The following is a 21,016-nucleotide window of genomic DNA, read 5'->3' on the forward strand; positions in this document are numbered from 1 at the left end:
CAACTCTGTAACATTAAAACGGTCTTTTGCAATCCTGTTCCAAAGTAAACATTCTGTAGCTGTAAAAACATAAAGGTAGCATGAGAATAAACACTAGTTTTGATGTGACAAAAAAAGATCTCATAACAATTTATAACCAAAGAGAGGGGAGGGAAAAAAAACACATCTGAATAAGTCCAAGAACAACTGCACAATCAAAATGAGAAATGATCAACTAAAAATATTTAAAAATATATATTCTTAATTGAACACATAATTACAACAGCATATGACATTTGAATCTAACTGAATCTTATGTATATAGATATTGTAGATTCCACCTCCCCCCCATCTACCCGCCGGGACCTTACAAATTTGCATGGCAACTGACTAATGTATTCTATATACTAAGTACATTCTGGAAAACAATAGATTGTACATAAATCTTTATTGCTTATTCTGTCACTATTTAACTATTTATACTCTTACTTCTTATACAAGTTTTCAGACCACTCATTGGAAGAGGACCTGCTCCAGGAACTTGGAATTGTGACTCCCTCAAAAAAAAAAATTTCAAATGCATAGATCATATAGTTTCTATACATTATATAATGAGGATACTAAAGTTCAGAAATATGAAAGTGGTCTACTTAGTGGAGGATCTATGAGTGAGAATCAGAATCAAGGTCTTTATTCTTAGTTCCTTTCTCCTTCAATTATTCTGTGCGCGCGCGCGCACACACACACACACACACACACACACACACTTTTGAGAGATGAGGGCAAAAAAAGAGGAAGAGAGTGAAATAAGGAAAGAAGGGAGAGATGTATTTGAGAAATAGAAATACAATGCATGTCCTAGTCTTACAATTAATCCCAGTGACAGTATTAAAGTTTAGTTTTTGCTCAGTATTCCATTAATCTTACCATGTGTGTCCTTAGATACTATGGTCTTTCATGCATCTATGTCTGCTCTACATGCTGACCTCATTGTCTATAATATCCTCCCTACCACTGACAAACTCATCTTCCATTTTCAAAATTTAGCTTGGATTTTATCTAACGGAATCCTTCTTTCATCCTCCTACCATACCAAATAATTCATCAATCTTTATACTTTCTATACATTTAGACCATTGATTGTACTTAACATTACAATTTTATTTACAGGTTTGTATCCCCTTCTAAACGATGAGTTCCTTAAAGGCAGGAATTCATTTCTACATTCACAGGCACAATCTCAGACATAAAGCAAGTACTCAATAAACATTTGTTGACATAGGAAGAAAAAAAGCTGTTGAATAAATTGTGCCAAGAATGTCAAAGTACATGGTATGATGCCAGTATCTTGTCATATCCAGTTTAGGCAGGTAACTCAGTTTGGCACTGATTTTCTCCCCAGCTACGCCTGCAGCATTCTCCTATATCTTTTCAAAGTGGTCACTGCAGGTCAGTTTATAGGCCAACCAGATTTTAAGAAATTTGCCAAGAACCATATAAAATATAGCACTACAGAAAGTAAGCAATAAAAATGAACATAAGATTTCTTTTTTTTTTTTTAAGATTTATTTTTATTTATTTATACAAGCACTGGGTACAGTCAGAAGCGCAGGGGGGTGAGAGAATTCACCAGAGCCAGAGCGGGGAGCAGAGCAGGCAAAAGGGCCGAAGTACACTGCTGAGGGGAGCAGCGGGCGGCAGGAGAGGTCTGCGCACCATGTGGGACCTTCACCCGGTGGCCAGGGATTGAACCAGTGTTGCAGAGGCTGCAGGCAGCTTCGCAACACAGCGCTCAACCGCTGCGCCACCGAGGAGACCCTGAACGTAAGATTTCATGAGTATGTTCAGTTACCAAATTTCAAAGTAAGTGAAGTAGGAAAGTTTTTAGATTCAGTCCTTATCAAAATTAAAAACAAAGTAGGGAAAGAAATAGCAAATTCACTGGACAACAGTTTCAAAAGCCATACCCCTAGAAGTAAGTTCCAGTAGTATGAGAGTGGATGCCTAAATGTCAATTAATCTTGGGAAACCAGCCCAAAATTTAGACTGACTTGCTATTAAATATTTAAATAAAACTAAAAAAAAAAAGTACCTGTTCTTCCACACAAAATATGATTGGCTGTGACTTGTCACAAATAGATTAACAACACGGTTCTAAAAATGGAAGGCGAAGGTGGTTGCACAACAACATTAATAGACTTAATGCCACTGAACTACACACCTAGAAATGATTAATTAACTAGAATTACCCAAAAAAATGTCCTTTGCAGCTACCTTTTAAAAAGTTACTTTTCCTCTACCATATAAAACATTATTTCTCGGGGGGGGGGGGGGAACGACTGATCTGCCAAATTATAGCCAATCAATAAACACATATTTCATCCAATTATCTTCCCAAAGTGGGGCCTACTGGAACAAAGGTGGGGGGGTGGGGGGGCTTGGGTCCTTGTTTTTAAATCAATTTCAGTCGAGTATATTGATTTTTTTTTAAGTGCACCCATTTTAAGTATGCAGTTCAAGGAATTTTTTTTTAAAGATTTATTTATTTATGCATATAAGAGCTAGGGTACAGGCCAGTGATGCAGGAGGGTTAGAGGACTGAGTTAGAGACAGAGTGGAGAACAGAACAGGCAGACTAACTAAAATACACTGCTGAGGGGAGCAGTGAGCAAGACAGGAAAGGTCTGCTGCGCCATGTGGGCTGCTCCCTGGCCGGCCGGGGATCGAACTCCTATTGCAGAGGTTGAGGACTGCCTCAGAGTGTGTGGTGCCCAATCCTTTGTGCCACCAGGGAGGCCCAGTTCAAGGAATTTTAACAAATGTATACATTTACACAACTTACACCAAAGTCAAGATTTCTATCATCTTTAAAAGCTCCTTTGTATACTCAGCAAGCAATCCCTATTTCTTTGCCCCCTATTTCCATCCCATACAACCTCGGATCAGTTTCCTATCATTATAGTTTTGCCTTTTCTAAAATTCCATTAAATGGACTCAAACTGTCAAAATATTTTCTACTCCCAATAACGTTGAGCTGCTCCACATTTGTTATTTTAAGTCTTTTCAATCTCAACCATTCTAGCAGATGTGTAGATGATTTCACTCATATGGAATATAGAGAAACTAAGGAATTTATGTATATGGTGTAAGTGGTCATTTCATTCTTTTGTGTGTGGCTGATCAGTCTTCCCAAAACCATGTGCCAAGAGACTTTATTTTCTCAACTGTATAGTCTTGGTTTCTTTGTCATAAACAAACTCCTCTTATAACTGTGGGTTTATTTCTGTGACCTCAATTCTACCCCTTTGATCTATTATTTTTTAATTCCAAAACCATGATGGTTTTGATTACTATAGCTTTGTGTTATAGTTTTAAGTACGAGTATGATACATCTCAGTCCTTTTCTCAAAATTGCTTTGGCTTTTCAAGGTCTTTTTTTGGTTCCATATAAGTTTTAGCAATGGTTGCTCTATTTCTTTGAAGTATCTCATTGAAAATCAACAAGCAACTATAAACCAGAGACACATGGGTGGGGGGATTAGGGTCAAAATAAGTGGGGGTGGGAATTGTATGGGGACTATGACCAAGATGAAAATGCATACATTGTGCAAAAATGAAAAATGTAAAAAATATGTAAAATAAAAAAAATTTGATAAGGATCTTTTTGAATGTATATATTACTTTGCGTAAGATCACCATTTTAATGATTTTAATTCTTCCAACCCACAAGCAAGAAGTATACTTCCCATTTCGTTGTCTTCTACTTCCTTTAGTAATTTCTTACTAAAGTTTTTTGTACAGTTCTTTCACCTCCTTTGTTAGGTTTATTCCTAGGTATTTAACTTTGGTGCAATTATAAATGGGATTATTTTCTCTTTCTCTTCTAAGAAAAGCAACTGTGCTAGCCGGAAAATATATATTGTTTGCATACAGAAACACAACTGATTTTGGTACGTTCATTTTGTTACCTGCTACTTCAATATACTGATTCACTGATTGTAATAGTTTTTAGGGTTTTTACTCTTTTAGGGCTTTTTATGTATGTTGCCATGTCATCTTTAAATAGTATCACTTCTTCCAATTTGAATTCATTTTATATCTTTCTCTTGCCTAACTGCGCTGGCTAGGACATCCAATGTTTTATTAAATAGTAGTGATGAAAGTGGGCAGCCTTGTCCTGTATCTGATCTTAAGTGGAAATGCTTTCAACTTCCCCCATTGAGAATGGTGTTAGCTATGGCACATATGCTCTTTATTATGCTGAGGTATGGTTCTTCTATTCCCCCATCTTATTGAGAGTTTTTTATTAGAAATTAGTGCTGAATCTTGTCGCATTTTCTCTGATCTACAATGCTATCAAATGATTTTCCCTCTTCCCTTTAGTTAACGTGGTGAATTTAGCTGATTTGTAGGTGTTGAATCATGCTTACATCCCTGGAATAAATTTCACTTAATCATGATGTATGATTCTTTTAATGTATTGTTGAAATTGGTTTGCTAAGATTTGGGATTTTTGTATTCATATTCATCAAGAATACTGATTTGGGACTCCCCGGTGGTGCAGCTGTTGAGCGCTGGGTTGCGAGGCTGCCCGCAGCCTTTGCAGCACCGGTTCGATCCCCAGCCACTGGCGAGGGTCCCACATGGCACGCAGACCTCTCCTGCTACCCGCTGCTCCCTTCAGGAGTGTACTTCGTCACTCTGCCTGTTCTGCTCTCTCTGCTCTGGCGAATTCTCTCACCCACCCACGCCTCTGACTGTACCCAGTGCTTGTATAAATAAATAAATAAATCTTTCAAAAAAAGAATACTGATTTATAGTTTTCTTTATTTGTGATATCCTTGCCTGCTTTTGGTACCAGAGTAATGTTGGTCTCATTATTCAACATTACTGCAAATGAAACTGTTTTTGATATCTTTTATTTTATTTTCTTACCTTATTCCTTTTGCTTGTGCTTCTAATAGAATGTTGATTAACAGTGAATACAAGCTTCCTTATTTGTTCTCAAAGAGGGAAAATGTTCAGTGTCTCATAAAGCAAACTGACTTTCTTTAATCAAATTAAGGAAATACCTTAATTCCTAGCTTGCTAAATATCAGATTTGCTTACTTTTTCTTTCTATACTTGACATGATTCCGTTTTCTTCTACTCATAGTGAGTTATATCGATGTTTTTTACCCACCTTTCTCTTAATTACAAATTTTCAAGTGTTGAAGGCTATCTACTAGTTACAATGCTAGCACTAGGAATATAAACAAATAAACAGGCCTCCAGGTGGGGGCCCATATGCATGGCTTGGAAGGACAATGAGGAAAAGTACAGAGAAAGTAGCAGGGAGAGGGTTCAGCTTTGCTCTACTATTCAGAACTCCATTTTCCCAACCAGGCTCAGTGTTCCCACTAGGTCCCTAGGTAGGTCCAGGATTGGTGGGTTGGGGTGCTGGGGAAATTCAGTCTTTTAAGACATCTATGATTATTTCAGGGCTGTGGTTTGGCCATATCCCAGAGAACTTGTTTTCCTTCTGGTACCAGCGCCACTATCCCCAGTATATTCCAGTGTAAAAAAAATTATTTTTCTTTTATTAAAGCTGCCTGAAATTTCTGCGATAACAGAAACCATGAACTGATTAGTAGAGAAAAGGGAAGAGTGGTAAAAGCAATAGGAAATAATTTGGGAGCCAGGTTTCATCCTCTACACCTCCACCCATAGCCTGCTGGGAAATCTGCTGCCCTGGCAGGTAACCCAATGCCTCCCCACAGATTCCTGGTTAGCAGCTCTAAGTCCTGTAGAAATCAAGAGGAAAACCCAGAAAATCCTGAAAAATCAGATGGGGTGAGCATGTGGGAAGACAAACACCCCCACAAGGGTACCTCAGTATCCCACCTCCTAATAGTAGGAGGGGTACTCTGGAGCCTCTCTTGAAGTTGGACACTCAGCAGTGACAACTCCATCAGCCACTGAGTCTTGCTAGCAGTATTTGGGATCATGTATCTGCTAACCCAGGGCAAAGATCTAGCCACTCTGGTTGGCATCATGTGTGGCCCACTTTTAGGGACATAAAGGAGTTGTCACACCTTTATGTCCCCAGTTTGGGTCACAAATGTGCCGCCAGGTCCCAAGAGCCATCATACCCACCTGGCTAGCACTCCTTGTTGGTCCCTAACTAAAGAATGATGACTGAGTGATATACGGGTAGCAGGACATGGTTTTAAGGTCATATAGATATTTCTTGAGCCATAAGTCATCATGCCTGATTGGCTGGGACATTTGTTAGTGCCCATCTGGAAACCAGAGACACTCGGTACTGGCTTCACGGTGGTGTCATCAAAGTTACACTCCTGCTTCTCTGAATATTTAACACAGATGTCCATGCCACTCTGCAGACCCTTTGTTTTGGCCTTCACTGGCAGGGCAAGAAAACACACCTGCACCTATGGTCATATTCCTATTCTCAATCAGGCCATGGCCTCAAACAGGTCAATGTGTTCATGCCATAGTTGACCAGGGCCTTGATGAAGCAGCAGTGGATTTCTAGACTGAGTCCAGCTGCAGCTTATTCATGAGTGCTTTCCTTCAGACCTTTCTGGAAATTGGGGCCAAAGGGAGGCCTGTGAGTTACTTGATCCAGCTACAGAACTCTGCCTTCTTCTTCTTATGAGGGTCATATTTGGACAAAAGCCAGTTCTTAATCCTGGTGGAAAAAGCCCACATGCCAGACCCCTGCTGAAATGCATGGAGCTCACAGCCAGCAGTTAGGGGAAGAGCTAAAACTTTTTATCTATGAAAAAAACTAATCAAGGAGTTTTATATATGATATGCCTAAAAAACACTTGTCACAAAGCAAAGTAAGTGGAATAGCCTGATTTCTTCTGGCAGCTTCTTAGTTTTCCTTTGGATCATCTTACAGAATTCTTGCTAATACCCGAAATAATCACTAACATACTAAGTAATCACTACTATTAGAGAAATTCAATCAATTCACCTACTCTCAAATTCAAAGTAGATGTGAATTAAGAATAAATTAAGAATGAAATTAAGAATGAAATAAATACTGATCTCTGCCCTATGGATCAAAAGAAAAAAATCGGAGTAATAGTGATACTTCTACATCAAAAGACCAACTTAATTTAAAATAGCTAGAGAATTAATGTGCAATTAGAAAAGTTTAAGAACAGAACAACTATTTCATAGTTAACTGAGAAAAGACAAATAGCATTCTTAATTGTTTATTAAGGATCTACTCTGTATCAAGATACTATAGTATCTTCTATGGGGGGAATGAAAATATCAAAGACCTTATCCTTATCAACAAAAAGCTCACAATTGAGTAGAAACAGATATACACAAATAGCTACTCATTAAAACTATGATCTGCTCAAAGAGCTGTGGTAATAGAAGAGAGGTGAAAATGGGAAGATGAAAGGTGAAATAGGAAGAAAATGGAAGGTTACCTCACAGTAAAACAGGTCATGTCCAGGTACTGGCTGAAAACAACACAGAATCCCCAATGTTCTTTTTTAAAATAAAGTGCTCGAAAGAGGATACCAATAGACAATTTACAAATAAATACAACACAATGCTAACATGGCTAAAAAAGAAGACTATGAAAGAAGAGATCAGTCAACTATGTAACAGCCCCTTATCCTTATACTAATACAGAGAACAGAAAGAAAAAAATCATAATCTCATAACGTCTAAAAGTTAATTCTCTAGCAATTTGTGTGTTGTTTCCTCACAAACCTGGTGAGCCTTTACAACCACAACAAACAAGAAAAAGTGTACAAGAAAAGCTCTTCTTACTATGAATTCACCCTAGTTATCCTCTCCCAGGACAGGCAAGTGGCCTTCATGGGGTCTTAAACTTCTTAGCTCTCATCTCAGTTCCATTAGAGCCCACTGCTGCTATTTCCTATATTTTTTATTTCCTTCAGTCACAGTATCATGTTTCTGAGCTGAAGCGGGAACAAGGTTGTAAAAAGATTAAGCTGGAAAGCAGAGAAAGAGAATTCCAACTTTTTTCAGAACTAAATTTAGCGGATAGGATTTGTTTTTCTATAATGTGTGCAAAGTACTTACCTTACTTTAAGATAATTATGAGGCAAGTGAATCACAAAATAGCAAGACTTACAAAAAATTAGATTAAAAAGACAAACCAATATACAGAAAATAAAGCTATTGAGAAGAGAGGCTATAAAGGGCAGAAGTAAAAACACTGGAGATAGGTTGCATGAAGGAGAAACAGGGTTATATCAAAGAAAAAGAAAACAGATTCGTCCCCAAAAAGCAGCTGTTATGGGTGCAAAATATAAATTTTTTATGTGTTTCTTTCCAAAGAAAGCAATAATGTGGTTGCTTGAAATTAGTTTCCGAGATGAAGAGAAAAATATTTTTCAGACCATCAACATAACCATGGGAGAGTATCAAATATTAAAGACTTTCATGACAAAGACTTCGAGAGATGAAGAATTTAGTGAGAAATAAACAGCCATCACAAAACATCTGTAACTCAACAGTACCTTCAAGTTTAGTCTGGCCATCACAACTCTCTAGTAATATATACTGAACAGAAAGCTGTATCATAAAAACACAGGGAAGAAGATGCATTATGAGCTACGGCTATCTCTACCTCTTGGACCCATCCAGGTCCTGGCAGCAGCTAGCAAAACCCTATGGGGGTTAAAGTCCACCCCATACCCAAGATCAAAAACTACTCCCACCCCACCTTGGCTCAATGGTTTTCTCCCACTGTGGTGAGGGTGGTTTTGGAAAAGCTCCTCAAATGCCAGGAAACACTGTAATACAAAAAGAAAAAAACAATTCATAAGTACCAAAACTTAACTAACATTTTGGCCACTCTCTCAAGGAAAACTGGTATAGTAGAAAAAGCTCTAATCTAGAAACCAAGAAAGCGAAGTATTGTGTTCATTCAGTATTCATTCTAAGATGTTTGCTGTACTCCAGATGACTTGGTTGAGGGGTAGGAGGGAGTGGAGCAATACTTTTTGCTAATGGCTACTAACCTAGCAGACTACAAGCCAGAAACTGTTGATGGCCATCTCTGCCTCTAATTAGGCTGAAAAATGAAGCCATAAGAGAAGTTAACAGAACTAAAAAGAGACATTCCTGAAGATAAAATTTAAGAACCAGACTCTAGTTTTTTCCTGCAGATAGTTTCTCCCTTAAATTGGTCTATAAAGGGTTTCTGTGACTTGCAAGGAAATTGGTCAAATTCTACACTGAACCTGAGTCAAATCATTCCTCATTTATTGCCCTGAGTTTCTTCTTCTAACAAATGGGCTAGAGCAAAGGTTTTCAAAACCTTTTTTAAAGCAATGGAACTTGTTTTTTAACCCTTTGCACTCCGCTGTCCCCTCTCAGGGGACATCGGAATTCTAGCATATCACTCAGATGTCCCCTCTCAGGGGACATTGCAATTTATTAGTGATTACAGGGAACTGAGGTTATTTCAATGCAACTTTTTGAGACATGCATGTTTCCCTGAAGTTTTATCTTGAAATGGCACAAGAAATTAAATCAAAATATCGTAAAATGGTTCGGAGTGCAAAGGGTTAAATACATATCTAATTTTGATATAAAAAATAAAATCCTTCATGTAAATTGATTTTATAACATCAAATTGAAAACATTTACTTGACCAGAACTAGTAAGAGCAATACGTATTCAAGTCTCACCTTAAGACTGAAAATAAAAACTATTCATTAGTATATATGTACTCTGTAAGATCAAAGGTATGGCCAAAATCAACAAGAACAATGATATTTTGATAAAAATGAAACTTTAAAGTCAGAGGCCAATGGTAGAAGTTGAAAGCTTTTTATTTGTGTGTGTGTGTCTTGTTTTGGTTGTTCATTAGTAAGACAATCCTGACTCAAAAAAAATAACTACAAGAAGTACCATATGTTTTCTACACCTGTTCTATCCTGCACTATTTAATCAAAGATGGAGAAAAGCTTTAAGTTCTACATAGAAAATATGACAACACAAGTTTTTCTAAAGACATCTCTGGGTTAAAATTTACTACAATATGGGCCTCCCCAGTGGCGCAGCGGTTGAGCGCTGGGTTGCGAAGCTGTCGCAGCCTCTGTAGCACCGGTTCGATCCCCGGCTGCTCCCCGGCCACCGGAGGAGGGTCCCGCATGGCGCGCAGACCTCTCCTGCCGCCCGCTGCTACCCTCAGCAGCGTACTTTGGTCCTTCTGCCTGCTCTGCTCCCCACTCTGGCTCTGGTGAATTCTCTCACCCTCCCACGCTTCTGACTGTACCCAGTGCTTGTATAAATAAATAAATAAATCTTTAAAAAAAAAATTTACTACAATATGGTCAAGCATTCATGTATGCTGGTTTTGGATTTTTTTAATGATTCAAACCTCATTTGAAAACTAAACCAAGTGTTTACTAAATCAAACTGGTGTCTTCATCCTCTAATAATACAGTCTCCAAATCTTTTAGGAATATTTTTAGTCAACTCATATACATTCACTGCCTTTAGGATATTATAATGAAACAAATATAAAAAGTTAAAATTCTGAAAGATTTCGCTACTTCCTATTCATTAGCTGGGGAGTTCTGAACATGGGCAAATAATATTGGGTTGTCAGAAAAGTCATGATATGTTTTTTCTATACGCAAAAATGTGTCAGGACTTTTCTGACAATCCAATAAATTGGGTCAAATAAGACTACTTTAATAATCTATTCAATTTTATTGAATCTATTCAATCTTATTAAGAATCAATTCATAAAAGGTGCTATAAAAATATTATCCATAAGAATGCCAGTTTTAAAATAGATACAAATACTCTCCACATCTAACCTCAAGATGTTAACAGTCTAGCAAAGAATACAACATACTCATTCATTCAACAACATTGTTTCCTCAGCGGCACTATCCATTGTGTAAGCAATTTGGATTAAAAAGTAAACAAGACACAAATGGTCCCTACCCTCATATATTTAGACTTTAACCTATAATATTAGCAGTAGAAAACCAATGGAGAGTTTTAAACAAAGAGAATATAATTACATTTTTCTTGAAAGACTGCTTACTAATATGTGAATGTTACTATAAATTGGGGGTACCAATTAGAAATTACTATAACAATAACAAAATAACAGGAACTTAAAAAACAGCAAATTTAGGTGAGGTGTGGGAATAGGAAAGCAACATTGGTTGTAGTTCAATCTTAAAAGACAAGGAATGGCCAGACAAGTAGAGGAAGGGAGTTGATGTAATAAGAGAAGTCTACATGAAAGATATATTTGAAAAATATCAATCATTTCTTACAGTAGGTCTTAAGTGAGGAAAATCATAGCTAGTCAGGCAGATCAAGGAAAAGGAAATTTTATAATAAAGAAAAATCTCTAGGATACCCAGGAGTACATTTAAGCAGGGTGCTAATAATATGACCAGGGTTACATTTTAAAGATTTTTCCAGAGATAGCCCAAAGAAAATGACACAAAGTCTAACCACCCAACAAGAATGCATGCCTGCTAATAATAAACACACTGTCTCAAAGTCCTAATCTAATAATTTATCAAGATAATCCAAAAAAAAAAAAAAAAAGCAACAAAAAAACCCAATCCAAACAAGTAAGCTGAGCTTCAGCTACCAAGTAACCAGTACTAAATTCAGGCCACACTGCAGTTGACATGGCCATTAAACAAAATAAGGAACGTCTCTATAAAGTACTAAAAACATACCAGTGGCTGGAGATAAATGGAATAGAGGGGGAAAACAGCAACTTAAAAAAAAGGGGGGGAGTAACAGAAAGTTATTTTTTCTATATTCTTGGGGGGAGGAGGGGGAGAGAAATAAGCTAACAGAAAAATCATATTTCAGAGTAAGAATTACTTCTACTTGTTACCAATTACACACAGATCCATCTCATGTGTAATAATTAATAAACTGTAGTTTCTGATAAACAGTTCAAAAACCAAATTTAACTTAACACACAACACTTAAGAAGATAACCAAACAAAAACTAGAAACAACAAGCTGTAAGAGGACCAGTTCTACAACAGCTAGCTTCTCACCACTTCAAAAGAAAGCTATCCTGCCTGACTGATCCATGAAGCATACCAACTACAATAAAATGGCAGTGGGCAAGGCGGATAGGAAGAGAGTAGACTGTATCACAAAAGTTCCTGACCAATGAACTAGGTAAATTCTTAAATGCTCTCATTCCAGTTAGTTTTCTTTATATAACAGATATGGCTCAATATCAATCATGACAACAGATATAATGAAGAAACCAAACATTTTTATCTTAAAATAAATCCTACCTTTCCGGGGTCATCCTTGGATCGAGGCACTTTAAGGAAACACTTGTTCAGTGACAGATTATGTCGTATGGAATTCTGAAATTAAAGAAAAAAACCCACAGGGTCACTGGAATCCAAAAAAACAAAACCCACCTTTAAAAACAGAATCAGAAACCTAGATATTTCTATGCATTAACAAATGGAATAAGCTTTTTAAATGAGCTTTACGTTTTTATCTTTTTGATTTTCAAGTTATGAATACTGCAAGAGTAGTAGTTATACAGGAATAATTCCAAATGGGTTTTCTAAAACTCCCAAAATTGGAATATACTGATTATTTTTAAATGCAATATGACCATCTAATGGTACAGGAAGAAAGCTATGATTAATGTTAAATATCAAATGCTAAATATAAAACTGTATGTTTGTGATGTTTATTTATATATCTATTCTTGAAAGTAAGAACACAAAATACTAAAAATTATTCTACATAAAATTATAGGTGATGATGTTCTTCCTTTGTCCTTTTTTGCAATATTCAAATGATCTGCAAGGCATTACAAAGCACATAGAAGATAATTTGGGTCTCTCTACAAACTGTCAAAAAGAAAAAAACCAAATGGGAAGACATTGGCTTAACAGGGTTAGTAATAACATTCAGGTTTCTCAATGTAGCAGGAAAGAACAGCCAACTTAGATGGCAGGAAAATGTACCTAGAGAATCTGAAGCATGAAATCTTTTCATGAGCAAGCAGTATTGTGTCAATTTTTACAGAAAATACCCAAAGATCATTTTTTCTTAAAGAAATACTCCAAAGTCCAGTCTATAATTTTGTTCCAAAATGGCCAGGTATCTGGCGGAAAGGAGTTCCATCTGCATGCAGCCACTACTTAGAATTTTGTGGGGGAGTGTTGGTATAATGTCTATTGTAGCTTTTAATATAAAATTCAGAACTAGATTAAAACTTTCCTCTCATGGAACAATACCTGGATTAAAGAAGTTTTAAAAAGACAACAGAACATAAATTAAAGCCTATCTTATTTGCCAAAAGAGCAGTATGAAACTTATGACAGTTCCACCTGCGCATGGGATGTAAACAGCTACAAAAGATGATGATCTCTGCCAAACAAGGAGAAAACAAAAGATTAATCAAAAAAAATCATACCAGTTTTGAGTTGCATCAGAGAAGTGAGGTTGCAAGGCAACCCAACAAATTAAATTCTTAAGAGGGGACAGGAGAAAGGGGACATACAAACTGTTTGATCTCTGGCAGAACATGGGAGAAAGAAGAGACTACCATTCAAGCAGTCAAGAACTCTGCTAAGGGGCCTCCCCGGTGGCGCAGCGATTGAGCGCTGGGTTGCAAAGCTGCCCGCAGCCTCTGCAGCGCAATCCGGCTGCTCCCCAGCCACCGGAGGAGGGTCCCACATGGCGCGCAGACCTCTCCTGCTGCCCGCTGCAGTGTACTTCGGTCTTTGTGTCTGTTCTGCTCCCGCCTCTGGCTCTGGTGAATTCTCTCACCCTCCCAAACTTCTGACTGTACCCAGTGCTTGCATAAATAAATTAATTTAAAAAAAAAAAAAAACTTAAAAAAAAAAACTCTGCTAAACTTTGAAAGGCCCAGCATGGGACTATGAGTCCCCTTAGAGTCCCAGACACATAGAAAGTTACCATTCTTCTTCAGCCTTATAAATTTAAAAACTCAAGTTTGATAGAGGGGCAGTAAAACCTCTCACCCACAGGATGCTGGCAAAGAGTGCTTCTGAGGGAAGAATGGAAATAAACCCTTCTAACTTTTTTTTTTTTAAGATTTATTTATGCATACAAAAGCTGAGGTGCAGGCCAGAGATGCAAGCAGAACAGGCAGATCTAATGAAATACACTACTGAGGGGAGCAATGGACGAGTCAGGAGAGGTCTGCTGCGCCATGTGGGTCACCTCCCTGGCCAGGGATTGAACTCCTGTTGCCTTGGCTGCGGATAGCTTCATAGTGCTGCATCTTAACCCCTGTCACCACCTAGAAGGGTGGGAATTTTAACTCTTAAGAAGAGACAGGAAATCCTTTCCCAGGACACAGGCAAAAATCTACCACTAATGAAAGGGAGAAACAAAATTACTTTATGTCTAGGACAAACAACAGAAATTACCTTGGGCCCAAGATTTACACTGATCAGCTATAGACAGGAGAAAGGAAGGAAACTCCCATCCAAAAGCAGCTACAGATACACGATTAAGTAGACCAAGGGAAAGAGACACTGAGAAAGCCCCAACCACAAGTCCAGGGGCCTAAATAACAAGCAAATATAGTCTCCTGATAGAGGGGCAGGAGCACTTAAGGCCCTTTGTGCTATTTAAAACTCTATAAATCTAAAATTCTTTAAAAATAAAATGCTTAAAAAACTTGGATGATAAAAACAGTACTAACTGCAATATTACCTTATTTTTTGCCTTAGACTCACTATCAACTTACCTGAACTGTGCATATTAACTTCCAGTGAAAATTATGTTATTTCTGTTATTACTTTTTGCTAGTCGTTCCTATAATACAACTAAGCACTATCAAACTGATATCTATAAAATACAAAGCTACTTGCCTAAACAAAAAAACTAATTTCCTATTTGACACCCTAAAAATGACTAGTAACCAGAATTTCATCTTTTTTTTTTTTTAAAGATGTATTTATTTATACAAGAACCGGAGTACAGGCCAGATGTGCAGAAGGGTGAGAAGATTCACAAGAGACAGAGTGGAGAACAGAACAGGCAGACTGACAGAAGACACTACTGAGGGGAGCAGTGGATGAGACAAGAGAGGTCTTCTGCACCATTTGGGTTTCTCCCCAGCTGGCCAGGACCAAACCTGCACTGCAGAAGCTGCAGACAGCTTCACAGTGCGGTATTCAGGCACCTGAGCCACCAGGGAGGCCCCCAGAATTTCATCTTTAATTATGTAAGCCTCTACAAAGCTTTAAAGTCAATAGGATATTTTTAGTGCATAAAAGTAGTAATTCAAATGAAATTCTTACCTTCCAACCACTGCCAGCCTCTCTATAGTATGGGAAGTTATCACAAATCCATTGGTAAATCTCACTTAGAGTCATTTTCTTTTTGGGTGAGCTATTAATTGCAAATGTAATGAGGCTGGCATAACTGTATGGAGGTTTCCCATCTTTATGCTGTTGGACTTCTTCCTGGTCCAGAGTTGTATTTGGGTCAAGAAGTGCGTTCTTCTTAGAAATTCCTGTTCCATGTGCATTCTGCGAAGCATCAGATTTTTGGATGGCTGCTCTCATGGTAAGCTGTGGTAACCAGTCCATAGATGTTAGGCTGCTCTCCAGTTCAGATGTCATCCTGAAGGTAAATAGACTCCTTAGTCAGTATCAAGGAAAGAACCCCTGCGTCTCAAAATATCCAATATTCACAAATCTAGGAGTTCCAAAGTGAGGGAAAGCCTGAGTTAAATCTGGAGGAAAAAGATTTGAGTATGTTAATGACCAAACCAAAAATTTAAGGGATCAATATTTCCAATCTTTTTTCTTAATTTTTTCCTCTCCAAAACATAAATTTGGCTTTAAAATGTTTAAGATACAGAATGATACATACAAAGTGAGTCCAATATCAATCTTTCTGAAAGCGACTATCAGTCCCTTTAAAGAGGGCAACAGAATCATAGCTTGAAAAGCTCAGTTTGCAGACCAGTTCTTTAATCACCAATATCACAAGTCTTGTAAAAAGTTAAAATGGAAAATAGCATTTCATTTTCACTTATTTTAGGGAAATCATACCAACAAAAGAACACTAAAAGTAAAGAGGAAGCAAGAGGTTAAAGAAGTAACTAAGAAACAGGCACAGGAATTTTCATGAAGGAAAGAAGGCAGTCGAGCAGGTGGGAGGTAGGAAGAGTGAAGCAGGGTAGACAAGAATAGCAAGGAGACAAGCTAGCTGGGGGAGTTGACCGACAAGAGGAATGCAAACTCAAGGACACAAATGAACAAGAGAAAAGGAGGCTAGGCAGTACCAGGCAATTAAAAAAGGCATACACACGTACATACACACTTACACTTGTGTGTGTGCAGCAACAGGTCAAAGAACTAGCTTAAGAAAAATAACTAAAGATCTAGAATATGAGAGAGTAAATCATATAAATTAGACAGCAAGAAAAGCAGCATTAAAAAGCTCAAGGACAGGCTTAGGCAAACTTACAGTGATCTGGATTCTATAATGTATTTCTCAACAATGCTGAAAAATTTGGATCATTACCACCCAAAGAAGAATGAAAAACAAAATCTACCAAGTTAACACATATTCTGGAGAAGGGAAGAAGCTTCTCTGAGAACTGAAAATAAAAATGTAGAAACAAAGCTTGACATTTCACACTGGAAATAACTTTTCAACAAACGGTACAACTCTTTCTATTCTGAGAACAAAGAAGCAGGAACAATGACCATGACAATAAAGTAGAGAAGAAAGAAATACTTCTAAAGTGATATCAAAATAAAGGGAAAAAAGAAAACAAAACGAGAAATTTTTTTAAAGATTTATTTATGCATAAAAGAGCTGGGGTACAGGCCAGAGGTGCGGGGGAAGATGGGGCAGGAGGGGCGGGGAGGTGAGAGGATTCACCAGAGAACAGAGTGGGGAGCAGAACAGGAGGACTGACTGAAATACACGGCTGAGGGGAGCAGTGGGCAAGACAGGAAAGGTCTGCTGTGCCATGTGGGTCACAAAATGAGAAATTTAGGGCCTCCCTGGTGGCACAAGGGGTTAAGATGCAACCTATGAAGCAATCCACAGCCTCTGCAGCACAAATTCGATCCCCAGCAGGCCAGGGAGCAGCCCACATGGCGCAGCAGACCTCTCCTATCTTGCCTGCTGCTCCCCTTAGCGCCTCTGGCCTGTACCCCAGTTCTTGTATGCATAAATAAATCTTTTTTAAAAATGAAAAATTTAAAAGTACCTCAGTTGAAAGGAAAAATCTGTGGCCAAAATCTCTAAAATCTTACACAGGTTCCTTAGCTCAAATGGCTGCATGCAAAAAGAAACCTGGAATATGTGCTTAAGAGCAGAGCTTCTAGGGCCTCCCTGGTGGAGCAAGGGGTTAAGCACCGCACTGTGAAACGATCCTCAGCCTCTGCAGCACAAGTTCAAAACCTGGCCTGCCAGGGAGCTGACCCATATGGCACAGCAGACCTCTCCTGTCTTGCCCACTGCTCCATTGAGCAGTATATTTCAGTCAGGTTGCCTGTTCTGTTCCCCACTCTGTCTCTGTAACCCAGTTCTTGTTTCCATAAATAAATAATCTCAAAAAAAAAAAAAAAAAAAAAGCTGAGGGCCTCCCTGGTGGCTCAGCAATTGAGTGCTGGGTTGCGTGCTGGGTTGCGAAGCTGCCCACAGCCTCTGCAGCACCGGTTTCATCCCTGGCCGCCAGGCGAGGATCCCACATGGTGCGCAGACCTCTCCTGCCGCCCGCTGCTCCCCTCAGGTGTACTATGGTCCTTCTGCCTGTTCTGCTCCCTGCTCTGGCTCTGGTGAATTCTCTCACCCTCCCGCGCTTCTGACTGTACCCAGTGCTTGTATAAATAATAAATAAAACTTTGAAAAAAAAAAAAGCTGAACTTCTAGGTGGCAACAGAGAAATGATGAAGAACACAGAATCTCAAGTTAAGCAGACCAGAGTTCAAATACTTATTTTACCATTTACTAGCAGTGGACTATGAAAATGTTAATTAATGTCTCTAAATCCCAGCTTTCTCTTCTGTAAAATGAAACAATAATGGTATCTAAAGTTAATTTATTACTTTGAGAATTAAATGTGATAGCATAACACAGAACAAACACTCAGTGTTAGTTAATACTATTACTCCAAGTGTATCTTGGAATGGTACCAATCCACTGTAAAGTAAACCAGATTAGCAATAGCAATTATAAATCAAGAGACAGTCATGAGGATTCTACCTGCATTGCCAGTAGTCCTATTATCTTCTTTTTTAGTTATTTTTACCCACAATTTTATCTTTCTCATTTTCTCAAATTCCCTCCATCTCTATTATATGCATTCCTCTGAAACCAAATTCCTCTGCATAACACCTTACAGATATAAACAACTTGTCATACAGCTCACAATCTCAGTTAGAAATGCTTGTTCCCAGCATGAAATAAATTATAAGAAATAAATTATAAGAAGGAAGACAATGTAATTTAGAGATCACACATGTCAACAGAATGAGCAAGTACCTGAGAGATTATAGACTAATCCCTTCAACCTGAAGATGAAAAACTATGGACTACTGAAGTCAAAGACTTGCCAAAATTCTCACAGGGTAGTTAGCAGCAGAACTAAAGTCAAAGTCTAGATTTCCTGATGCCCAGTCCAGTAGTTTTTTTTTTACCATATCTCATCTGCAAAGTAAGGACTAATAATAGGACCATCCTTACTAATGGAAAGTACTCAAAACAGTGGCAGGCAAATAATATGTATTCAACAAACATTAGCTACCAGTGATGGTAGTAATGATAATGGTAGTTGTACTATTATTGAAATTTCATTCAATAAATGTTGGCTATTATTATACCATGCTATCATCCTCAATCAAATCTGAGTAGCTTGATTTTGTTCACATTCCCAAACCAGTCAGTCCTATACACTTACAAATTTAACATAAAAGCATGTGCCGAATTGAAATGTAATTGATATTGCAGATGCATCCTATGTAGAACCATCTTTAACTTGTTTCCTTCCACCAATGCCACTGTTTGAGACTTAATGAGTCTCAGTTAATATAAACACACAGTTAAGTTGGTATTTAGTATGCGTTAAAAATTTAATAAGGGGCCTCCCCGGTGGCGCAGTGGTTGAGCACTGGGTTGCGAAGCTGCCCGCGGCCTCTGCAGCGCCAGTTCGATCCCTGGCTGCAACCCGGCCACCGGAGGAGGGTCCCACATGGCGCACAGACCTCTCCTGCCGTCCCCTGCTCCCCCCAGCAGTGTACTTCAGTCCTTCTGCCTGCTCTGCTCCCCGCTCTGGCTTTGGTGAATTCTCTCACCCTCCCGCGCTTCTGACTGTACCCAGTGCTTGTATAAACAAACAAACAAACAAATAAATAAAACATGCCTCTATTGAAAAAAAAAAAATTTAATAAGAATCTATAATTACACGTATGTGCATGGTTATAACAGAGCAAGATTTTATACACACATGCACACAAACAATGATAAAATTCCTGTCCTCCAAGAACTAATGCTCCATTTAGGAAAGTCCAACACAACTCAGTAAGAGTGCAAAGCTGAGGGCCTCCCCGGTGGCGCAGCGGTTGAACGCTGGGTTGCGAGGCTGCCCACTGCCTCTGCAGCGCCGGTTCGATCCCCGGCTGCTCCCCGGCTACCGGAGGAGGGTCCCACATGGCGCGCAGACCTCTCCTGCTGCCCGCTGCTCCCCTCAGCAGTGTACTTCGGTCCTTCTGCCTGCTCTGCTCCCCGCTCTGGCTCTGGTGAATTCTCTCACCCTCCCGTGCTTCTGACTGTGCCCAGTGCTTGTATAAATAAATAAAATAAATCTTAAAAAAAAAAAAAAAAAAGAGTGCAAAGCTGAGCTCTGGATGCTGTAAAGGCTCAGAAAAGGGAGAGGACAACATAGACTTCAGCCTTAAGAGACAAAAGCAAGAATTTCAGCTAAGACTAAAAGAAAGTTAAGATTCAAATAGACTGGGAAGAAAATGGTTCCAAATCATCAAAGACATCATGGGTAAGAATTATTCCATTGTTACATGTATTTTCACCAGTTCTGCTAAAGCAGGTTTGAAGTACACTATAAAACATCTCCCTTCAATTTAAATTTTGAAAAAGTGGGGCTTCTGTGGGTTTGGATTTTGTTTGTTTTGCAAGTTATTAAATTTTATATATTCTTCTTAGTGAGGTAAAATATGTCTCCATTGTTGGTACTTAGACTGGCCACTGAAGTGGTCCTCCACTAAGCACTGAGAAAACATAAAAAATGACCATTAGATTTAGCCATATCATCATTAACTTTAGAATGAAATCTGTAAGTGGAATGGTGATGATAGGAGTCCACTTGTATTAGAGAACAGATGTGACAAATTTAAAAACAGCCTGGAAGTCTCTGAGGAATCTGGTTATGAAAATCTGGTTAAGAAATGCCAGGCCCTCATTACCTCACCTAATACCAAAAGGTTCCTAGTCAGCCTCCTAGACAGACTAAGCACCTCCAGAGTCCATGCACACACTCCAAGAGAAATCTGTCAGCAACGTTTTCTTACCATTGTACCCTGAAACCTTCAATAGTTCCCTTTCTCCTACGGTACTCAATCTAAACTCATTTTCAACTACTTTTAGCTTTCACTAATCTTTCATTAATCAGTAATTCCTAATACAATTATAACTCACTTTGCCATTTACTATGTGGTTTCATACATATAATTGCTTCATATGCTTAAGCTTTCTACCTTCACTCCCTCATTCCACCGTCTACCCCTTTCCCCACCCATCCCAAACCCCCACTCCCACACTGAGGATAGTAATCATGCACTAATAGTTCAGGTGCTACCTAACACCATGCCAACTATATATTAGCTAAACAAATCACACAGTGTTTTGATAAGAAATACTCTGCCCAGTTGGCTTCTACTTTTATTCCAAGATTTACACCAAACATCTATCCCTCCAGAAAGCCTGGTCAAACCATTCTTTCCAGTTTCCATCTCCTAAACTGAACTAGATCCTGCTTCCACCATAAAATATA

General features: G+C 38.5%; 1 protein-coding gene across 2 annotated transcripts in view; it reads right to left on the reverse strand.

Moving 5' to 3' along the window:
- Positions 1 to 21,016, reverse strand: part of FOXJ3 (forkhead box J3) — a gene marked incomplete at both ends in the record, with an annotated part of 57,692 nt that overhangs the window by 29,009 nt on the left and 7,667 nt on the right. For both annotated transcript variants that reach the window (XM_084242175.1, XM_084242176.1), the window contains 2 exons: positions 12,282 to 12,356; positions 15,288 to 15,612. In XM_084242175.1, coding sequence (XP_084098301.1) covers positions 12,282 to 12,356; positions 15,288 to 15,612 — 400 coding nt within the window. The remainder of the gene's footprint in view (positions 1 to 12,281; positions 12,357 to 15,287; positions 15,613 to 21,016) is intronic.

The sequence above is a fragment of the Talpa europaea genome (genome assembly GCF_964194135.1).
Source record: "Talpa europaea genome assembly, chromosome: 9".
NCBI lineage: Eukaryota > Metazoa > Chordata > Mammalia > Eulipotyphla > Talpidae > Talpa > Talpa europaea.